Source organism: Dama dama, chromosome 11, assembly GCF_033118175.1.
Source record: "Dama dama isolate Ldn47 chromosome 11, ASM3311817v1, whole genome shotgun sequence".
NCBI classification, from domain to species: Eukaryota; Metazoa; Chordata; class Mammalia; order Artiodactyla; family Cervidae; genus Dama; species Dama dama.
In genome coordinates this window covers 87,737,696-87,759,922 of record NC_083691.1, presented here as the reverse complement: position 1 = coordinate 87,759,922, position 22,227 = coordinate 87,737,696, and the positions used below count along the sequence as shown (strand labels likewise).

The window sequence follows — 22,227 nt, the reverse complement described above, 5'->3', positions numbered from 1 at the left end:
AGCCATTCCCTTCTCCAAGGGAGTCCGGACCCAGGCATCAAACCCAGGTCTCCTGCATTGCAGATAGATTCTTTACCATCTGAACCACCAGGGAAGCCCTACATACCTACATCTAACTTTTGTTCAAACAAACAAAAAAAAACTTGTGTAAACCAGATGTCATCCTTGTCTAATAATATTTTAATAATATCCTTGTCTAATAATATTAGACAGCTCAGTTGTTGAGGATTAATGTTAGGTTACTTTATGTTCATTATTAAAATAGTTTTGCTGATGAATTTTAATTACCCAGTTATCTCTTAAACCAGTTAATTTAACTTTAAATCTGCCCCTGTCCAGATGGTTGTGCCTCTGAAGATGACTGCATGGCAGGAATCTTTTCCTTCACCCTTGAATTTCTGGGAATTTGAGATTATAGCAGTTTTCTGTCACTGGAGACTATTCATGCTGCAGTTTGACTCTCTTAATGGTAGCAGATAATTGAGATTTCACAACTTCTGAATCAGTATTTTTAGAATGTCTGTTCTTGATACTGTATTTTAGCATTTACTAAATTATATTTTATTTGAAAATCTTTCCATCTTCACAGCTAGAATGTGAGCTTCTTGAGGGATCCGATTCTGTGTTTTACTTATTTTGTATACTCAGAATAGGCACTTGGTGGATGTTTGTTGAATGCCAAATGCTGTATTTATTTATATCCTGCTTTTTACCAACAGAGTATATAAAGTACTTATCTCTCTGTCATCATTCAGCTTCTTCCTCATCCCACTATGCCACTAAACCATGTATGAGCCAAAAAAAAATCCATTTTGCATTACCTACTCATCAGCAGGAATAATTAAGAATTAGCTGAGTTGAAGGTTATATTCTCCTCTGGCACTTCAGCAGTCTGAGAGGTGTAGAGCCCGGCCTTTCTAGTATCATTGCAGTCCAGATCTTCAGCCCCGTGCCAAAGCTAACAGGAGCAGAGCAGTTGTTGTGGTCACACTGAGGGTAAGGTCGTGGTCTTGGCGGGTAGTAATTCACGGTTTGGTTGGTTGTATTTTTTTAAGGGAAAAAGAGATAAAGGAATGTCAGTTTTTTCTTATAGGGTTTCCTAAAAAGTGATAAACTGCCCTCTGAAGTGATAAGAAGTGATGAGAGACTGGAGTCATTGCATTAACTACTCTTTTAGCTGGAGATATGTTCACTGGTCTCTGGGAACTTGTGTAGAATTTGTATCCTCTGTATTACAAGCTGATCATTTGTTCTACGTTCCAGTCTCCGCTCCCATGTTTTAGTGTCAGAACATGCTTGTGCTGTATTATGTTTTCACATATCTTCTTCATGAAAGTACATCCACATGTGCTATGCTTGGCAGGCTCAGTATTGACCTTGATATGTGACTGTTTGTGTGGATGGAAAATATATGGCTGCCGTTATGGAGCCACTGTACTGAGGATGGGATGTGGGGTGGCAATGTGATCTAGTAGTTCAGGCTCACCTTGATCATGTTTGGTTTGCCCAATGAGAGGGTGTGGCTTCAAAATTTGAGAAATTGTGTTCAATCTTTATACTTATTTTGAATATCCTTTTCCTAAATGCATGGTGCTTATAGAAAACAGATTGAAGCTCAGAGCTTTTCAAGACTCTCTAATCTTCTACTTTAGTACAATTTAAGAACAGGTCTCAGTAAGGAAACTTAAGGGACAAAAACCCAATTCAAACTCACTATGAGAAGGGATTTATTGGCTTTTATAGCTGGGGAGTCTAGAGGTATTCTAGTCCCAGAGATAGTTGGATTCAGGGCTCAAACAGATCATCAGGTCTTTCTCTCTTTTCCCATTTCTCTGCTTTTCTGCCTGCTTCAGTATCAGAATGTCTGTTGTCAGAAAAGCACCAGATTTTGTTGTCTATAGCCCTCACAGTCTAAGAGGAAGAGAGATCATGTACTGTGGCCAAGACTGAGCCCCCTAACCTTGCTTCACTTCCCTCACCTGGAGGATGGAGAGAGCCATCATTCAGGTACCAAGGGGTTAAATGACTTCATTTAATGCTTGAAATAGTGCCTGCACATAGAAAACCCTCAGTGAATGTTGACTGTTACTATTATCCTCACTTTATTTATTTTTTAAATTTATTTATTTTAGTTGGAGGCTAATTCCTTTACAGTATTGTAGTGGTTTTTGCCATACATTGATATGAATCAGCCATGTGTTCCCCATCCTGAATCCCCCTCCCACCTCCCTCCCCATTCCATCCCTCTGGGTCATCCCAGTGCACCAGCCCTGAGCACCCTGTCTCATGCATCGAACCTAGACTGGCGATCTGTTTCATATATGTATTATCCTCACTTTAAAGAGGGTAAGTCTAGGTACAAGAAAATAAAGCTTGCCCAGTCCTTCATAGCTCACTGAAAGCAATCGTTACTACCTGGAAGATCTAAAAACATTGGAGCAGTGACAGTGCTTCATGTTTAGTGTGCTGTGTGCTGCCTCTGAGCTGTTCAGAAACCTGAGATAAGAAATGTCTTCCATTCTAGCTCTGTACTTCACCTGTGTTAATAACCACACGTAACATTTGAAAGTTATTAAAAGACATACCAGAACTTGCTCCTGTGACTGTGGCTGTGCTTTAATTTTATTGGAATCATTGTATTTACTGCTCTTTGTTCAGAACGGTGTATAGTTACTGCCATTTACTGATCACTCAGATGCCAGGTGCTAGATAATCCTAGGAAGTAGGTGCTATTTATATTTTTCTTGATGAAGATGGTAAAGCACAGAAAATTTAAGTGACTTATCCAAGATCTAATAACTGGACTGGAATTCAAACCAGGTCTGCCTTGGGTTTCAAAGTCCATGCTTTGATTGACCATGTTGCACCCATCTGTGAAAGACTTGGCATCATCTGGAGGAAGGGGGTTGAACCAGCGTAGACAGGAAGAAGTAAACAGAGGCTTTTGTGAGCAAGGCTTGGTGGCAGAACTCAACATCTCAGGGCCTACAGTTTAGGTGAGAGGAGGGGAACATGGAATGCCTATAATATCAGGATGTGGTCCTGTGTGGGAAAAGAATGTGCACGTGGGTGAGTGAAACAGACTTCTGCTAAGGCCAAGAGAGGGTGCTGCCCAGAGAAAGGCTGGTGGGCCGAACCAGGATGTGAGTTTCATAATACTAGATTAATAAAACTAGGTGACAGTTGGTTCATAGAGAAGTGAGGTAAAAGAAGGGAGAAGCAATAAAATATTGTTGATAGTAAAAAAATTTTTTTAAATCTAGAAAGTTACAGTTCAATGAAAACTCGAAAATAGCAGAGGAATGTACTAGAGGGGTGAATAATGTACACTCCTCGTCTAAAGGCACTAAATGCTCACTTCAGTCAGATTCTAGCTGGGGCACTCAGGATTCTTGGACAGAATCAGATTGTGTTGGTTGAACTGACACATTGCTTTCCCCCCGGACAGTGCCCTGTATACATCTTAAGAGCCTTGTGCAACATTTCCCAAACTTGCCCGAACATATGAACCACTTGCAAGGTGCTTGTTAAAATATAGCTCTTTAGCCCAGCCCACAGAAATTGAAGGCCCTGTGAGGGTGGTGATTATGGTTGCCTTCGGAAGGGCCTGCTCCTGGCTGAGACCGGCTGTTAATCTTTAGTAGCTCCAGATGTTTTCCTGTCTCATACCCAGGTCCATACTGAACAGAGACTAAAGGGGCATTTATCAAGGCCTGGAGGCCAGCGTTGTGATTTAACAAGGAACTGAGTCCCTGAAGGAACCTTAGAGGTGTGTTACTGAGGGCCGCAGACTGGAGGCAGATTGAGTTCGCTGTGGAACAGGCGCTCTGCATCTGCCTGAGACCGCTCAGGAAAGTAGGTGTAACTGTTACTAGATTTGACTGCTTTAGCTTTCTTAGAAAGGATGATACTAGGAATTTAAAACATTCACTTAGGTTTTAATAATAAATATTCTTTGCACTCTTGCCCTACTTTCAGACTATAAATAGACTGACTTTTCTCACTGAACTTTTTTTTTTTTTTCTCTCACTGAACTTTTAAGACAAGATAGTGAAGGAGAACTTCCAAGAACGTCTCCCAGAGAAGTTTTGGGAGAAAGTTGAAAGTGGGCAGGGCCTGGGAAAGGCACGCGAAATGGTGCATCTCCCAGTTCTCAGAGGGTGATTGTGGAGCCCTGAGGCTCCTTCAGGTCACAACTGTCTTCACAGCAACATTGTTGTTGTGTAGTTGCTAAGTCGTGTCTGACTCTTGTGACCCCATGGTCTGTAGCCCATCAAGCTCCTCTGTCCATGGGATTCCCAGGCAAGAATACTGGAGTAGGTTGTCATTTCCTTTTCCAGTGGATTTTGCTGACACAGGGATCGAACCCATGTCTCCTGTTTGGCAAACAGATTCTTTACCACCGGACCGCCTGGGAAGCCCCTTCGCAGCAATACTGAGATACTGTTTTACCTTGTCACTGTGTTGATACTGAATCAGCAGAAGCAGTGGAGGTCAAACTGTTGGCCCCTTCTCCAGAATCATGGCCGGGACTCCACGCTGTGCTGACTGTCCGCCTGTGCCTCATAGCCATGCAGTTGTAACTTAAAAAAAAAAGACCGTTTTGTTTATGATTGTCTTTGATAAAGCAGTCAATATTATTTTATTAAATCTTTACCCTTGACAGTTTGCTTTTAAATATTTTATGTGGTGAACTGGGAGGTACTTACAAAACACTTGGGCTGTGTGAAGTGTAGTGGCTATTCCAAGAAAACCTGAGCAAACTGCTTTTCCCATTGTTGTTGTTGTTTAGTCACTAAGTCCTGTCCGACTCTGCAACCCCATGAACTGCAGAACACCAGGCTTTCCCTCTCCTTTGCTATCTCCCGGAGTTTGCTCAAACTCATGTGCATTGAGTCAGTGATGTCATCCAATCATCTCATCCTCTGTCTTCCCCTTCTCCTCCCGCCTTCGATCTTTCCCAGTATCATGGTCTTTTCCAATGAGTCTGCTCTTTGCATCAGGTGGCCAGAGTATTGGAGCTTCAGCTTCAACATCAGTCCTTTCAGTGAAGAGTCAGGGTTGATTTCCTTTAGGATTGACTGGTTTGATCTCCTTGCTATCCAGGGGACTCTCAAGAGTCTTCTCCAGTATCACAGTCCGAAAGCATCAATTCTTCAGTGCTTAGCCTTGTGGTCCAACTCTCACATCTGTACATAACTCTTTGAAAAACCATAGCTTTGACTATATGGACCTTTGTCAGAAAAGTGATGTCTCTGCTTTTGAATATGCTGTCTAGGTTTGTCATAGCTTTTCTTCCAAGGAGCAAGTGTCTTTTAATTTTACGGCTGCAGTCACTGTCTGAAGTGATTTTGGAGTCCAAGAAACTCAAATCTGTCACTATTTCCATTGTTTCCCTATCTATTTGCCATGAAGTGATGGGACTGGATGCTGTGATACTCATTTTTTGATTATGGAGTTTTAAGCCAGCTTTTTCACTCTCCTCTTTCACTTCAAGAGGCTCTTTAGTTCCTCATAGCTTTCTGCCATAAGACTGGTGTCATCTGCATATCTGAGGTTATTGATATTTCTCCAGGTGATATTGATTCCAGCTTGTGCTTCATCCAGCTTGGCATTTCGCATGATGTACTCTGCATATGAGTTAAATAAGCAGGGTGACAATATGGAGCTTTTCCCATGGAACACTGTTTTTACTTTGAAGAACCACTGACAGCCTATGGTATTCAAACTTGGGTATTATGGCCGAAATTTTCTCAAAAATGAATGAAGTGAGCTTATCACTTGTATTTGTTACCAGTGATAACATTTTGAGCTTGAAGAAAAAAAATGAAACTTTTGGAAGTCTTGTATCTTCAGTTATAAACCTGACAGCTTCCCATTGCTTCAATTACTGGAATGGGAGTTTTTATATGAGCTTGCTGATAATATTAGTGCATGTAATTTTTAATATTACATGGAATATGTGGACATTTGCAAATCTTCACATTTTTCCAAAATGACCAGTGCATGATGTGAAAAATCAAACATGGGTAAAAGACCCAGTAAAAGTTCAAGACACAGCCATGAGTGGGTTTGTTTTATGATTTTTTTAATTTAGACCAGTGGATTTACTATAACAGAGTATTTAATGTAACAGGAAAACTTTCATTGATAGGATTTCAAATTCCACATTGCAGATAACTCTAAGAAGCTCACCACATGTTGAATTTTGATGTAGCATCAAAGAATAATACGCAAAATTAACTTAAAAAGCTATTAAAATACTTCTCCCTTTTCCAACTACCAATCTGTGTGAGGTCAAATTTTCTTCCTAAATTTCAACCAAAACATCATATTGCAACAGATTGACTACAGAAGCAGGTATGAGAATCCAGCTATCACTTATTAGGCCAGGCATTGAATAGATTTGCAAAAGTGTAAGTCATTGCCAGTTGTTTTTTCTTTTCTTTTTGACTACACCAGTTGGGTTGCAGGATCTAAGTTCCCTAACCAGGGATTGAACCCAGGCCCTTGGCAGTGGAAGTGGCAAGTCCTAACCACTGGACTACCAGGAGAGTCCCCAGATTTTGCTAAACTTTTCACGATTTTGTTTTTTGGGAAAAAAATAGTTATTTTTCATAAAACATATTATGTAAGTTAATGTAATGGAGTCATTATTTTATTTTAGAATGAGCTTAATATTTAAATTTAACTCAGTTTTAATTTCTAATATGATAAATATTGATACATAATAGCCCACAAAAACAAAAGCTCTTTATAGTCCCTCAGTAATTTATAAGATTTCAAAGAGGTCCTGACACCGAAAAGATTAACTGCTGAGGTGTGACTAAGGGGAATGCTCCAAGAGCCTTGTCTGCATTTCCTTGAAGACTTCCTCTTTATGTTCTTTAGTCTGGAATCATAAAAAAGACATCTAGGCTCTCCTAGCCCCCATTAGTAGACCCAGTTCCTACCAGCCGACACAAGAAAGTCTTTGGAACAGGAAGCACAAATCTTGGTCAGATCTCCAGATCTCCTGACCCTGATTCCCTTCTTATGGGATTAGGTGGGGAAAAACCCTGTTTGAGTTTTCAGTATTTTCCAGTGAGAAACAGCTTTTTATTTTCACAGATCTGACCATTTCCACTTAAGTTAGGAGATTATGGTTTTGGTGAAGCTGTCAGTATAGTGTTTGGAATCAGACAGGCTCTGATTCATAGCTTTAAACCTTGGGCACAGGGGCTTCCCTGGTGGTCCATAGGCTAAAACTCAACGCTTCCAATGCAGGGAGCACGGGTTCAGTCTCTGGTCAGGGAAACTAAGATCCTGTATGCTGTGCTGCGCAGCCAAAAAACTAAAACAAAACAACAGCCAAAAAGAAAAAAATTAAACTTTGGACAAGCCATTTTTTTAATCTCTCTGAGCTACGGTTCCCTATGCATGAGGTGAAACTGGGTTAACAATAGGTTTAATGATGATGTTGATACTTAGTAGATGTGTTAATAGGTTTTGATTATCATTCTCCTTGTTCCTGTTGGAAGTTTTCTTAGGCTTGTAAGTTTGAGGTAGCAGTTAACTTGACCACAACTGTTTGTGAATCACATTGAATGACTGCAGGCTTCTCTCAGAGAGAACTGTTCAACCAACTGTTGGATATATTTGATTAAGTACAGATTTTTATAATAAATCTCACCCTCCTAGACATATGCATGCATATACAGATTGCACAAAAAAGCAAGGTGATTTGGCATATGATCAGTCATACCTTTTAGATTATCAGCTGATTTTGACTTGGCTCTTCAGAGAGCTGATAAGCACTTAGATATCATGCAAGCAAGAAAGAATAGCCTTCAGTGAAAGTGTAGGTCCTTAGGGACTAGCTGTGTTTTTTTGAAGATATGTGTGCCATACTTTTAGATATGAGCACATAAATAAAGTCTAAGTCATACCAGACCTTGTTCTGAATTGTCCTTCAGAATTGTCCTAAATCAGTCTCCATGTGCTAATTTTAAAATGTAGTCTTGATTTTCTCTAGTTTTTTTGGAGGGAAGTTCTTTCTCTGGTGGAAATAGAGAGGGACCATCATTGGTTAGTGGGGATTTATTCTTTTATTCCCCATTCCTTAGCAGTGTTTTCTGATCTCTGGTACTGGTTTCTGGAAGATTCAAGAGTTGTTATTATCTGGGGTCAGAGAAACTATGCACAGGCACATTTTCTCAACAGTGAGAGTATAAATGCTTTGAGGTGGAGTTTGGAGAGAAAAAGACATTAAACGGGAGCCTTAAAGCTTGAAAACAGTTTCATATGACAGTTTATGCATCATGAATGAAGTTGTCTTTGGTGTGTCCCAGCGGTTGAACCTGGATTTTCTGTCACCTGATTCTCTTATCGCGCCCCCACCCCCCACCAACCTCTCAGTCTAGTCTGAGCTAGACTCTTCCTTACTCTTTTCTCATCATATTTCTTGTTTATCCACAGCGCTCTGTCACCCTCCTTGTGTAGAGTCTGCTTGCTTTCAACTCTTAAAGATTGGTTTAGGGTGTATTTGTGTCTCTCTTTCACTCTCCATTTCTGATGTTACTATCTTTCCTTAAAAACCAACTTCTCATACCTATTTTAACTTATGACAAAGTGTCCATGACTTTCAGTGTGAAATACATGAAATTTAGAACCTGGAGAGAGAAAATGGCAAGTGAAAGGGAGGACACTGCTTTAGAGGTCATTTACCTCAGTTTCTGGGAATGTGTGAAAGCTTGCAAGGTACCCATTTGTCTCTGAGCTCCTTGTTTCTGTCCACATTCACACACACACATTAACGGTAGAAACTCAGGCTTCCCGTTCAGTCCCAGTCTCCTGTTAGCATCTTGCCTTTGTCTTTCGGACTACTTGGGTATGGTTTGTCCCTGGGGAACAAACCTGATACTTGTGTTGGCTGATGGTACCTGAGACTGACAACCTTATCAAATGCTGGAAATTCAGTAAAATACTCTTCTTAAAATGTTTTATATTTTTGGCTGTGCTGGGTCTTTGTTGCTGTGCAAGCTTTTCTCTGGTTGCAGCAAACCGGGGCTGCTCTCTCGTCGTGGTGCCTGGGCTTGCTATTGCAGTGGCTTCTCTCGTGGAGCACAGGCTCCAGAGCACACGGGCTTCAGTAATTGCGGCACGTAGCCTCAGTAGTTGTGGTTCCCGCGCTCTGGAGCACAGGCTCAATAGTTGTGACCCTTGGGCTTTGTTGCTCCGTGGCTTGTGGGATCATCTTGTGTGAAGGATGGAACCTGTGTGTCCTGCATTGGCAGGTGAATTCTTCACCACCGAGCCACCAAGGAAGGCCCAAAATACTCTTGATAAAGGCATATGCTCAGAGTGTCTGAAGTGCAAAAGATCATTTAGAAAATCATGTAGTAGATGAGTGCCTTTGTACTTAAATGATTTGACTTGTTGTGGGTAGACCTAGAACAGAATTCAGGCCAGTTCACTTATCTACACTTTTTCCTGTAAAGGACTCCAGTCCATTTGACTATAATGGAATTATTTCAGAATGAGTCACTATAAATAATCCTGCTCTGAAAAACCTAGAGATGAACTCTGACTAAGTCCCTGTATTTGTAGTGAGTTAGTAAATAAGAGAGTACTTTGAAGTCAGTAGAGGAAATAGACAGCTTAATGTTCTTGGCTTTGTTGGTGGTTGTCATATTTAAGGTAGGAAGAACTATATTCTATGCAGGAGTGAAAATAAGTTAGAATTCTGTTTTTAATCTTTATCATACACATGGTCTATTTGAATTCTTACAAAATGTGGCTGTACTTGTTCAGGAGCTTGTTTGTGATATCAAATTCAAATAAATGTTGGTTCTCTACTCTCTCCAGTGGTCTTTGCTATTTTGGAGAGTATCTGAGAGTAGCAGGTGCACTGTGAGGTCAATTAAAAGTGTCTGAGAGTATCTGAAATACATAGTGTGCATGCTGAGTCACTTCAGTTGTGTCTGACTCCTTTTGTGACCCCATGGTCTGTAGCCTGCCAGTCTTCTCAGTTCATGGGATTTCCCAGGCAAGAATACTGGAGTGGGTTGCTAGTAAATCTGTTTATTAATAAATTGGAAAGTATTTACTGAGCACTGCTCAATATGTTTTAGCTAGATTGCCACAAACACATGAGTTTCATTTGAAAATCAAATGTTTTAGATGTAACTAAGGCTTCATAAAAGTAAGTGTTGGGATGTTACTTTTGGCATTTAATCATTAAATTGTTGTTGTTCAGTCACTCGGTTGTGTGTGACACTTTGTGACCCCATGGACTGCAGCACACCAGGCTTCCCTGTCCTGCCCCATCTCCCAGCGCTTGCTCAAAACTCATGTCCACTGAATCGGTGATGCCATCCAACCATCTTGTCCTCTGTGCTTATTTCCAAAGGAAGAAAAAGAATTTGATAAAAAGGAAAATTTGCCCCCCTTAATGAAGTAATTCAGTGAGCCTTTTATTTATGTATTGTAACCATATGTACTCAGCCAGAAGTTTTTCTTCTTTTTCCTCCAACTAAATAGCTTTGGGCAGAAGTATGCAACCTTTTTGCTATTAAGTTTCTCTGAAGTAAGGCCAGAAAACTTTAAAAATATTTCGACCAAGATGGTTTTAGGAGTCTGGTTATGACTCAATTTGTTCTGACTGATTTGATTGAATAGCATCTTGGGTTGTCAAAGGAGTGATGTAATGAGTGTTCTCTCATTCGGCAGGATCTTCTTAGGCTAACAAATATATCTTCCACCTCATATAATATAGAGAACTTCCTATTTTCCCCAGCTGAGGAGCAGTTCCCCTGCTCAGAAACCAGTCTCCTTTTACTGATAATGGGATTTGTTAGATTCTTGTCCTTTTATGAGGAAGTTTGGATTTACTACCTCTTACTTTTTTTTTTTCTTTCAATTTTAAAAGCTAATTTCATTAAAACTTAAAAAAATTTCAAGCTTACATAAAAGTTCTAGGTACAGGACCTTTTGTATCCTGAAGTTTTGGAAAGTAAGTTGCCGACACAGTGCTTCTCCATTCTCAAATACATGGATGACTCCTTGTCGTTCAGTTGCTCGGTCGTGTCCAGGTCTTCTGTGACCCTGTGGACTGCTGTACACCAGGCTCCTCTGTCCTTCACTATCTCCCAGAGTTTGCTCAGACTTATGTCCATTGAGTCGATGATGCCATCCAACCATCTTACTATCCTCTGTCGTCCCTTTCTTCCTGCCCTCAATCTTTCCCAGCATCAGGGTCTTTACCAGTGAGTCAGCTCTTCACATCAGGTGGCCAAAGTATTGTAGTTTCAACTTCAGCATCAGCCCCTCCAATGAATATTCAGTACTGATCTCCTTTAGGATGGACTGGTTGGATCTCCTTGCAGTCCACGGGACTCTCAAGAGTCTTCTCCAACACCACAGTTCAAAAGAATCAATTCTTTGGCGCTCAGCCTTCTTATGGTCCAACTCTAACATCTATACATGACTACTGGGAAAACAGAAGCTTTGACTAGACAAACCTTTGTTGGCAAAGTAATGTCTCTGCTTTTTAGTACACTATCTAGGTTTGTTATGGCTTTACTTCCAAGGAACAAGCGTCTTTTAATTTCATGGCTGTAGTCACTGTCCAAAGTGATTTTTGAAGCCCTCAAAAATAAAGGGCAGTTTTCCATTGTTTCCCCATCTATTTGCCATGAAGTGATGGGACCGGATGCCATGACCCTAGTTGTTGAATGTTCCTACATAACCATAATATGTGCATTAACATTGCCGTATTGTTGCCATGTAATCTTTGTAAGACAGGCCTGTGAAACCTAGTCAGTTGCCAAAAAGAGAAAATTTTAGTGCTGCATTATGCAGAAAAGGTCATAATAATGCACAGTTGAAAGTGCTCAGTATAAAACAGAAAACACATGTTTATGTACTAGATGACAAATGAAGAGTCAGGTAAAGATGATCATGGTAATGAGACCGCTGTCCGTGTGTTTTCTAGGACTCCAGAGTGTCTGCATTCATTCTGATGCTGGATATGGGAGGTCTTGTGATGTTCATCCTGTGACCACCAGTTAGTGGCAGCCTCTAGCTTTGCATTTGGCCTCAGTCCCCTTTCTTAGAGTCAGCCATCTTTGTCTTGTTGGTCTGCCCTCTGTAGCTCCTGCAGGTCCGGTTATCTAGTACAAAGTGCAGGTCTTTCAGCCCAGCAGAGGCTTCCCTCAGCGCATGCAGGTTGGAGTTGTTCACTGGTCTTGCATGAATGAGTGTCCTGCCTTGTGGTTGGTTCTGCTGCTGAAGAGTAAGAGACTTCACCCTCTGTGATCAAATAGACACCCTTTGATTTCATTTATTCCTGAGAAAATAGTCCTAAATGAAATGTTTCATGTAATTTATCTCTGATTTATGTTAGGAAGTGCCATTGTCTCAGTGATAGTATGGTTGTGAAATAGATATGCTAAAAACAGTTCTTAGAAAATAGAAAAAATAAAAAGATGGGTTAATAAGGCTAGTTCTTTAAAAGAACTACCATAGGAAACCTCAGTTTAAAAAATTGTTTTCTTATTAAGTTTTTAATGTACAAATTACATAAATGTTGATTAAAGTCTTTTTTTAGCATTTAAGGAAATTCAAGAAAATATTCACACATCCCAACACCTCATCAAAGTAACTTGTATTCTTTATTGTTTATATGGTTATCTGTAAAACTTTTGCAACAAAAACCTTGTTTATATTAAAAAGTTATTACTCATATAGATTCTGATTATGATACATGCTCTTAAGGCTCTTGCAGACCAATTTGAAGATAAGACTACGTCTGTATTGGAACGTCTGAAGATTTTCTACTGCTGTCAAGTGCCACCTCATTGGGCTGTTCAGGTATTTTTGTTGTTGTCATTGGGTATGGAAAACACTTCCCTTTTGAAAGATACATGCATTAGAAGAAAATGACTGTAAATTTATGTTGGAGTTTTCAGATGTTTCAGGGAAAAGAAAAAGTATCTAGCTGGGGATTGCCAGTTACTTCAAACTGCTATTTGAATGAATTGATACTAGACTTTTAAAACATTTAATAGAATGTAAACTAGGTTAAATAGAATTCTCGAAATTAAATAATAGAGCCACAGAAGCTTCATTTTCAAAATAACTTTTTATGTTTAAAAACCCTGTAAGGATTTTCTGCTAAAGAATGAATCTTTTAAGCAAAGTGTTTACAAAAGGTAAAATAAAGCATTTGTTTGGTAGTTGATACTGTGAACTGCCCTTCACTACTTTCCTCTTTGGAACGACATGAGAACTCCTAGTGTAGTGCTTGCCCTGTGGGTTCTCCTGTGTTACAGGGGTCATTCCTCTATTTGGTAAAGTTCTATTCACTGAAGACAACTTAGACACCTAGTCTGGCCTCTTAATTTATAATTCTGGTTTCTTAATCCTCGGAAAAAAATGGAGGCCCAGGGCCGTTGTCAATAACTACACTTGTCCAGTGTTGATCACTGAACATGATGTTCATGAGCATCTCTAATTTCCCAGCTTTTAGTCTAGTTTGCCTCCTTTGCTTTATCTTCATTGGGTTGTAATTATTTCAGAGAATAATAGCCAGCTTTTACTGCTTGTTTATTGTGAAGCACACATTTTTTTTGCCTTTCACACACATTATCTTATTTTATTGCAACAATTTTGTGAAATAATCCTGAATTACAAATGTGAAAGCTGTGGCACCAGAGAAGCTAAGTGGAGTCAGATAATGCCAGCCAGAAATTTCTCGATGATTTAGTAACCATTGTCATTTTAACCAGCTTCCTGTCATCTCTTGTGGATTATGCACATAGGTAGTGACTTAGAATTATAAATGCCAACCTACAATTCAGTGACTTAGAATCTTCATAAGATTTCTTAGAGTAGATTATTAGTATATTCGTAAGCTCAGGGTAAACGAGAGGGTCTATTATACATTGGGATTCACTTCATCTATTGAAGACATCTCAATAAGACAGGCACAAAAATTTTTTCACATCATCTCAAAAGGATAGATTCTTCATCAGAAAGGTGTTAACACTTGGAACTTTTTGGCATGTTTTTAACCCTGATCTGTGAAATTTGTTAAGTCCTTTGTCTTTGTTCTGTGTGGTTTGTGGTGTAGAAACAAATCAAACTCTGAGCTATTATTATGACAAAACATGTCTGTTGAGGGTGTAGCTGTTACTTTCTGAACAGAAACATTCGAAAAATTAAATACTGTTCAAATAGGCTCAGTGTTTATTTTATCTGCTTAGGGAACTGTGGATTTGGGATCTTTGAACAGTTACATAAACATCCTCTTTCATTAAGAAATTGAATCAGTTTTATTTCATTATAGGGAGTAAGCATATCTTTATATGTTATTTTTAAAGATCAGGAAATAACAACACAGTTTATTATAAAATATATTAGTCTTTACTCCTAGTTAGCCATATCAGCTTAGATGCCATAACTTTGTCACTATTAGAAAGATTGAATTCCTTACTATATGAGCATTAAGATTTATTCCAGCTCCCACATGTGATGTTCAGTTTTTGAAAATGTCCAATACATATTCTAAAATAGCCAAATTCTCCTATATTTCATGGGATACAGAAGAATTGAGCCATTACTTTTATTTATTTTTGTGTTTATATTTTTATAATATATAATAGATATATATTTATTTTATAATATATATTTACATATAATATAATATATTAATTTTATATATTTTATAATATATTATCTAAAATATATTTTAATAATATATATATAAATGTAATTTCCATTATAAAATGAAATTTTATAGTTTCATTTTACTTACTGAGTTTGTTAGTTCTGCATGTTCCATGTCTGTTAGCTTCTTAGCTCTTAAATATGTATTGAATTTTACAACCATAGCTTACTCATGAGTTTTACCTATTTTTTAAACCTTTTTAATATTGTTTTTCTATTCCTGCAGGAATAGAATACACTTATAAAATACACTATTTTTATTTTTGAATATACTTAACCTTCACTCACTTTATCACAATTTGTCCCATTTTATTTGCCAAATACTGGGAAACTAGGTAGCTAAATTTTTTAGAATGTACTTATTAAAATAAATTAGTGTTTTCATTTTCCTCAGTTATATATCCAGAAGTGGAATTACTAGATCATATGGTAGCTCTGTTTTCAGTTTCTTGAGGAACCTTCATATTGTTTTCTATATTGGCTGCACAAATTGACAGTCCGCCAGCACAAGAGTTCTCTTTTCTTCACATCCTCAGCAACATTTATATTTGTCTTTCTGATAAGGGCCACTTTAGCAGAGTTTTAAAAATTGACTTATTGGATCTCAGCTTTACCACAGAGATTGTCATGTATAGACTCTCTAGATAATAAAGAAGTACAGATTTTGCCTGTTAAGTTCTGAATTCTTGGGGAAAATTGACATATTGTGTATTTTGAACAGTTCCAGTATGTTTTTCAACATGTAGGAAACATATATGTTTTTTCAGCAGAGGTTGAATTATAGATATTAGGCATTTTTTGCATTAAGCAGATGCTTAAAATGGCAGATTAGATATACCTACAAATGGAACAGGAATCTGTGTGTGAAAATATGTGAAGGATTGTTCATTATTTTAATTTGATTTTTCTAGCGCCAACTTGTAGGTTTACTCTTTGAGTTGGGATGTACCAGTTCAGCCCTTCAGATATTTGAGAAGCTAGAAATGTGGGAAGATGTTGTCATTTGCTATGAAAGAGCTGGGCAGCATGGGAAGGTATGTAATAGTGAAATTTTATGCTCTGGCCAGACCCTTTCATCTTTGAGCAATCATCTTACCTGTTTTGTTTTTTAAGCCACTTTTGCCAACAGTTTGCTTATATTCCTTTTTTCATCAGAAATCTGTTTAGTGTTTTCTCTGATTTCCATTGGAGCAGATTATTTTATGTCTGCATGTGTATTATAAAGGAAAAAAGCAAGGCCCAAAACTGATACAGTGTTTGATGTTTATGAATAAATAATGAAAGCTTTAAAGACATTGCACATTTTCGTCTCTTTCCTTTATTAACTCTCCTTCTGTAGACAACTTCAAAGTGAACTATTAGGAAATATTTTAAGCATCACTGGGTTGCCTGATGATCAGAGGCTGTGGGTCAGAAGCAAGGTTACCTAGGAGGGAGGGCAGCTCGACCTGCAGAAGATCCAAAGGTTATGACAGCCCCCTCCTCCACCCCCCATCTTGGGGCAAAAGAGTTGTCAAGTGTGTAATGCATATTTAATTCCATCCTTTAAATTGGGTCAAGAGAGAAAATGTTGCAATATTTGCATCTGTTATTAATCTATTGTTTTTCCCTCATAAATGAACAGAATTTTTAAAGGACTGTGCACTGTGTATATCTATTAAAATGGACACGTTGAAATCATTTGTTAATTTTGGACTAAAATTTTAAATGGTAAATTTCTATCATAAGTATGGTACACAGGCAGAGTAAAACCCACAAACTGGATCATTTGTATCTATAGTCAGCCTTTGCTGTCATCCTGAAAAAGAAATAGTGGTACATGTACTTCTGTTTCTTAATACCTTTCCTAAGTGTGCAAATTTTAAAATTATAGTAAAAGGTTCTTTTCACTAGTCAGTAATGGTGGTGAAAGTCTTTGAATTTTATAGGGTGAAGGAGAGGCTACCATGGAGATAACATTTTATTAAAAATATTATAGAATTACAGTATTTTCATCCTGGGAAGGGACTCCATAATCATCCATTCCAGTTCCTTCCTTTTTCAGATAAAGAAAGGAGTCTCTAATGATTCAGGTTAGGTCACAGAGCTAGTTATTGATTAATAACTTAATTGACCACATGACATAGTGTTTAAAAGCATAGCCCAGGCTGTGGATTCAAAAGCTAGCCTTGGCACATGCTAACTTTGTGATATTGGGGCAAGTTACTCAGTGCCCCCACCCCAAGCCTCAGCTTCCTCATCTGGAGGCACATAATCTACCTACCCAACAGATTTTCGTGACATAACACATGAAAAGTACATAGAATGGTGCTCTTTCCTCGTACTTGTGAGTATTTGCTGCTATTACTGATTCTGAGACTCATATATTTTTTTTTTCGCATTTTAATATCTTTGAATTTGGGTTGTATATGCTGCTTGATGGTATCTGTCATTTGCTGTCAGGTGGCCATTTGGCCAGGTTGAAACTGCTTGTGCTTGTACAAGTTTTAGTTGTAGCTGTATTTAGTATCATCATTTCAATTGAGTGACGTACAGTGTCAGCTCTACATATGTTGGATTTAATTGCCATTTAAAATATCTTTAAAAAGATTCCATTATGATTTGGCATTGAAACAGAAGTGGTAAAGGACTAAAACAGAGTGGAGAGATGTGAATTTAACATTAGTGAAGTAAACATGTGCCATTGGTAAAATAATCACAATTCCACTTACTTTTCTTTAAAAACAGCAACTAAACGCTTTATGGGAGCCAAGAAAGGAAGACACCCCAATGTAGATGAAGCTGTGTTTCATACTAAGATTCGTAAAAGGAAAAAAAATTGCTGTTTATTATATCAAGCAGTGTATTGGAGGCAGGAAAAATTGCCAAATTTTTCTGAGTAGATTTAAAAATATCAAAGCAATGAGAAGCTGATGTGATTCATCCAAGGCATTATGTCATAATGTAATTGAAAACATTTTTTCTTTATTAGTTAAGAGTTAGTCTTAAAATTGATGGCATCTCAAATTTGATGAAATACAGTATCATGCTTCTTCACGGACTTAAGTGTTTGTTTAGTGCCCTTTGACTGGCATACAAGTAGTATTCGGATTTTTGTTTAACAAGGAGGTGAACTATTTCTTGACTCCCAAGATACCATTGATGTAGTTCCCATTGCATCATTCTTCCCATTGGTCAGTGAACAAATAAGTAATAACTGTATATAAAAATATGGAAAATTTTGAAGGAATTAAGAAGTTGGTGAATCCCAAATACCCAAAAGCACACTTTGCTATATTACATTTATTTAGTTATTTTTAGTAAGTATGGAAAGTAGAGATGGCCTTACTGGAGAATAAAAAATGAGTCCATTCCTTTCTGAGAATGTATTTGACTAAGTCCCCCAAATTAGTAGCGGTATTATTATTTTTTAAATATGCATGTAAACCTTGTAAGAAATGTCTTAGAGTAATGATAAATTCCTGTGTTTTACATCACTGTATAAAATGTGTGTATTTTAATTTTTAGGAATGTACAGTTATTAACTTTGTCTCAAGTCTTTTGTGAGTTACAGCCAAACCTCCTTCAAAATCTTGATTTTAAAGATTCATTTTAGTTTCTTATTTGCCGTATAAAAGACCCCTTACCTTTTTTTCATGCTGTATTTGCACATCAGTTTAATTATAGACCCGAAAAAGTTTTGCTTCAAGCTGGAACCAAATGTTTTATTTCTAAAACAGCTGAGATTCTTTTAATATTCAATTGCATACCAGCAGTTGTCATCACATTTAGAATTAACTGGAAGTTTGTAAAATTTTCATCTTTGCCTCTAGTGCTTAATGGATAATTTGTTTTTAAAAGGCAAATTCAGAAAAGTATCTAAGTCTTAATTATTGTGCTCTGGTGCTCATGTTTGTACCCCACTATTAAGATCTCAGACTCTCTAATTTAGAAACTACCTACAGAAATTCTTGTTATTTAATGACCATGGGCAAAATAGCAAAGATTAATTTTGCTTGACCTTGGGGTCAGAACTGGTTCTCATCTGTTAGCATTTAATTTTTTAAAGCTATCTGGCAGACCTAATGCAGTTTCTCCAAACTTTTCTATAATAGAATTTTTATTTTGTTGAGCAAATTGAGTCTATAAATGAAAAGAGAAAGACTGACTGGGTGTTAAGTTGCCTGGAGAAGGCAGTGTGGCAGGAGGTGGAGAGATTTAGGTTGGAACCTCTAGTATTTTCTCTTGTTTCTTAGGAAAGAAGGCTTACCTGAGCTGCATAGCCTTATCTTTTATTATGCTATATTAGCAGATGATTGTGGCCATTAGACTTTAAAATTTTTCCCCTTTAACTTGCCAAGCAAATCTTTTATTTCTAAAATTGCTGAGATTTTTTTTTAACATTTAGTTTGGGGTGTTTTTTTTTTTCTTCTTCTTCTAAGGTAGTTTCTTTATGTGATTTAAGAGAGTTCCCACGTGTTGTTTTCTTACACTGACGTCAGAGCAAGCTTCCTAAAAGGCATGATCCTAAATGACGTGATCTAATCGTGTCATTCTGACTGTAGGAACTTGGCTGTGTTCTTAGGATTAATTCAGAGCTCTTACTGGAATGATCTTCACTTCATGATCTGACTCCTGTTGACATTGCTGATGCTTGTGTCCCTCCTCTATCACCTCTGCCTTGTCCCCCCTTTGTACTCACTCACCCAGGTTGTGTCCAGAGTTCTGGCAGGGCTGAACTACTTGGAATTGTTGATTTTGCAGCATTGTTTGACCTCAGAACCTTCACACATGTTGTTGTCTGTCTGGAACTTGTCCTCCGTCAGCTAACTCCTTATTCCTCAGACTTCTTGGTGATTGCTTCCTCCAAGGAGCTTTCCCTGAAATCTCCCTCGGAGATCGGAGATCCGGTGATGTTCTCCTGTGTGCGCCTCGAATACCCAGCACTATTCTCATTGTCCCTTGTATTGACTTAGCTCACCTGCTCGACTGTAAGCAGTTTAAGAACCAGACTTGTGTCTATTTTATTTATAGCACAGGCCTGGCACCTTGGGGGAACTCACTTATATTTGCTGAATGAAGGATTAGTAGGTGTTCATAGAATAGTTATTGCATTGAAGCAGATCTTCACGTGGTCACTCTTTATGGACCCTACATGTGGTGAAAGAAACTTCTCCAAGCCCCACTGTATAGTCTCTCTCCAAAAACTTATTGTGAGATCTCTCTGGTCTTGTTTTAACCTCTTAATTTTAAGGAATAGAAATAGAAGAACTTTTATTTTTGCTCCATAGATGCTAAGGTACTATGAGCCTGCTGTTATTATGTAATGCAGTTTTAGAGCCTCTTATGTACTACATCCCTTATAGAATTACTTTGTCCTTGTCATTCAATATTTGTAACAACCTACAAAGTATGAGTTGTTTTTTGCCATTTTACTTATTAGCCTCAGTAAGTGGCAGATTTTGGAATCCAAGCTCAAACCTGCCTTTCCTCTAAAGCGCATACTCCTTCCCCAACACCTACCCACCCCCATCCTTGTGTTAATCCTTTAAAATTTATAAGTTAAAACCTGTTGTGTTCACTTGAATGAGGAAAACAGAACACTCAGTGAAATTATCACTTGGTGATATGAATAGGAGTTGATCAGCTAATTGGATAACAAGACCTGTTTTTATTTATTCTGTTTTATCTTGGACCTGGGATATTTATGTTGGCAGCTCTCCTTTGAAGAATCAAGCCAGACTGTGGTGCAGTCACACACTTAAACGTCCAGAGCAATTAGTGAACAGTTGGCTGTCAGTGAGTGAGTAGGACTGGGCATCACCCCAGAGAAGAGGGGAGCAAGCAACCGAAGTGAGTTGAAGTGTCTTGTAATTTTCACTTCTCAGTTGCCACTCACAGAACAAGAATGCAGGCTAGGGAGAAAGTGCCTTTCTGATAGAAGGATTGTGTGGGAAGCCATAAGAGTCCAAGGTTCCATGGTGCTCTTTTAGTCCTGCCTTGTCATCCTTATTCCCTGCGTCACGGGCAGTGGAGCTCCTTTACAGAGGTCCAGCTCCCTTTTCTTGAGAACCAGCCTCTACTGTAGTGAAAATTAGAAACCATTTTGCTTTGTGCTTCAGAGAAAAGACTGAGTTAGACTATGCCCAGAGTTGTTTGAGCACAACATACACAACACAAGTACATTTTTAAAAACCTGAAGCTATTATCAGGTGGCCAGATCTGACTAATAGTATGTCCTTATATTCTTAGCCTGCCTTTTTTTGTTTGTTTGTTTGGTCCCTTTGGAGGAGACTTCTAGTCGTTAAGCCTAATTCTGTCATTCCTGTCCTCAGAGGCACTTGTTATGATTAGTACCATCTCTGGGTCTAGAGCTCATTTCCCCACCTTGGCTGTTTTGTCAGAAGAGCTTCCTGGAGTTGCTGGTTTCCCAGTACCCCTGCCAATACACTGACCAGATGCAGTGTCAGATGAGGGCCACTCTTATCACATGTTAGAGTTTTTAATTCCTTCCGCTCATTCACAAAATCAAGGCACAAATCACAGCCAAGAAGGGTGGTTTGTTTGGATAATTCCTTCTGACTCAAGTATGGATAATTTTCTTGAAAGGTTTTCTCTTTTGATCAGAGACTGAACTGAACTTTCACCCATATTCTTTTTTTAAATTAATTAATTTATTTTAATTGGAGGCTAATTACTTTACAATATTGTAGTGGTTTTTGCCATACATTGACATGAATCAGCCATGGGTATACATGTGTTCCCCATCCTGAACCGATCCCATCCCTCAGGGTCATCCCAGTGCACCAGCCCTGGGCACCCTGTCTCATGCATCGAACCTAGGCTGGTGTTTCACATATGATAATATACATTGTTTTAATGCTATTCTCTCAAATTATCCCACCCTCGCCTTCTCCCACAGAATCCAAAAGACTGTTCTTTACATCTGTGTCTCTTTTGATGTCTCGCATGTAGGGTCATTGTTACCATCTTTCTAAATTACGTATATGTATACTGTATAGGTGCTTTTCTTTCTGACTTACTTCACTCTATATGATTAACTCCAGTTTCATCCACCTGATTAGAGCTGATTCAAATGCATTCTTTTTAATGGCTGAGTAATATTCCATTGTGTATATGTACCACAGTTTTCTTATCCATTTGTCTGCCGATGGACATCTAGTTTGCTTCCATGTCCTGGCTATTGTAAATGGTGCTGCGATGAACGTTGGGGTACACATGTCTCTTTCAATTCTGGTTTCCTTGGTGTGTATGCCCAGCAGTGGGATTGCTGGGTCATATGGTAGTTCTGTTTCTAGTTTTTTAAGGAATCTCCGCACTGTTCTCCATAGTGGCTGTACTAGTTTGCATTCCCACCAACAGTGTAAGAGGGGTCCCTTTTCTCCACACCCTCTCCAGCATTTATTGTTTGTAGACTTTTGGATAGCAGCCATTCTGACTGGCATGAGATGGTACCTCATTGTGGTTTTGATTTGCATTTCTCTCATAATGAGTGATGTCAAGCATCTTTTCATGTGC

At 38.4% G+C, this 22,227-nt stretch overlaps 1 protein-coding gene across 2 annotated transcripts in view; it reads left to right on the top strand.

Moving 5' to 3' along the window:
* TTC27 (tetratricopeptide repeat domain 27) overlaps positions 1–22,227 on the top strand; it is a 162,039-nt gene that overhangs the window by 64,656 nt on the left and 75,156 nt on the right. For both annotated transcript variants that reach the window (XM_061155633.1, XM_061155634.1), the window contains exons 11-12: positions 12,757–12,852; positions 15,621–15,743. In XM_061155633.1, coding sequence (XP_061011616.1) covers positions 12,757–12,852; positions 15,621–15,743 — 219 coding nt within the window. The remainder of the gene's footprint in view (positions 1–12,756; positions 12,853–15,620; positions 15,744–22,227) is intronic.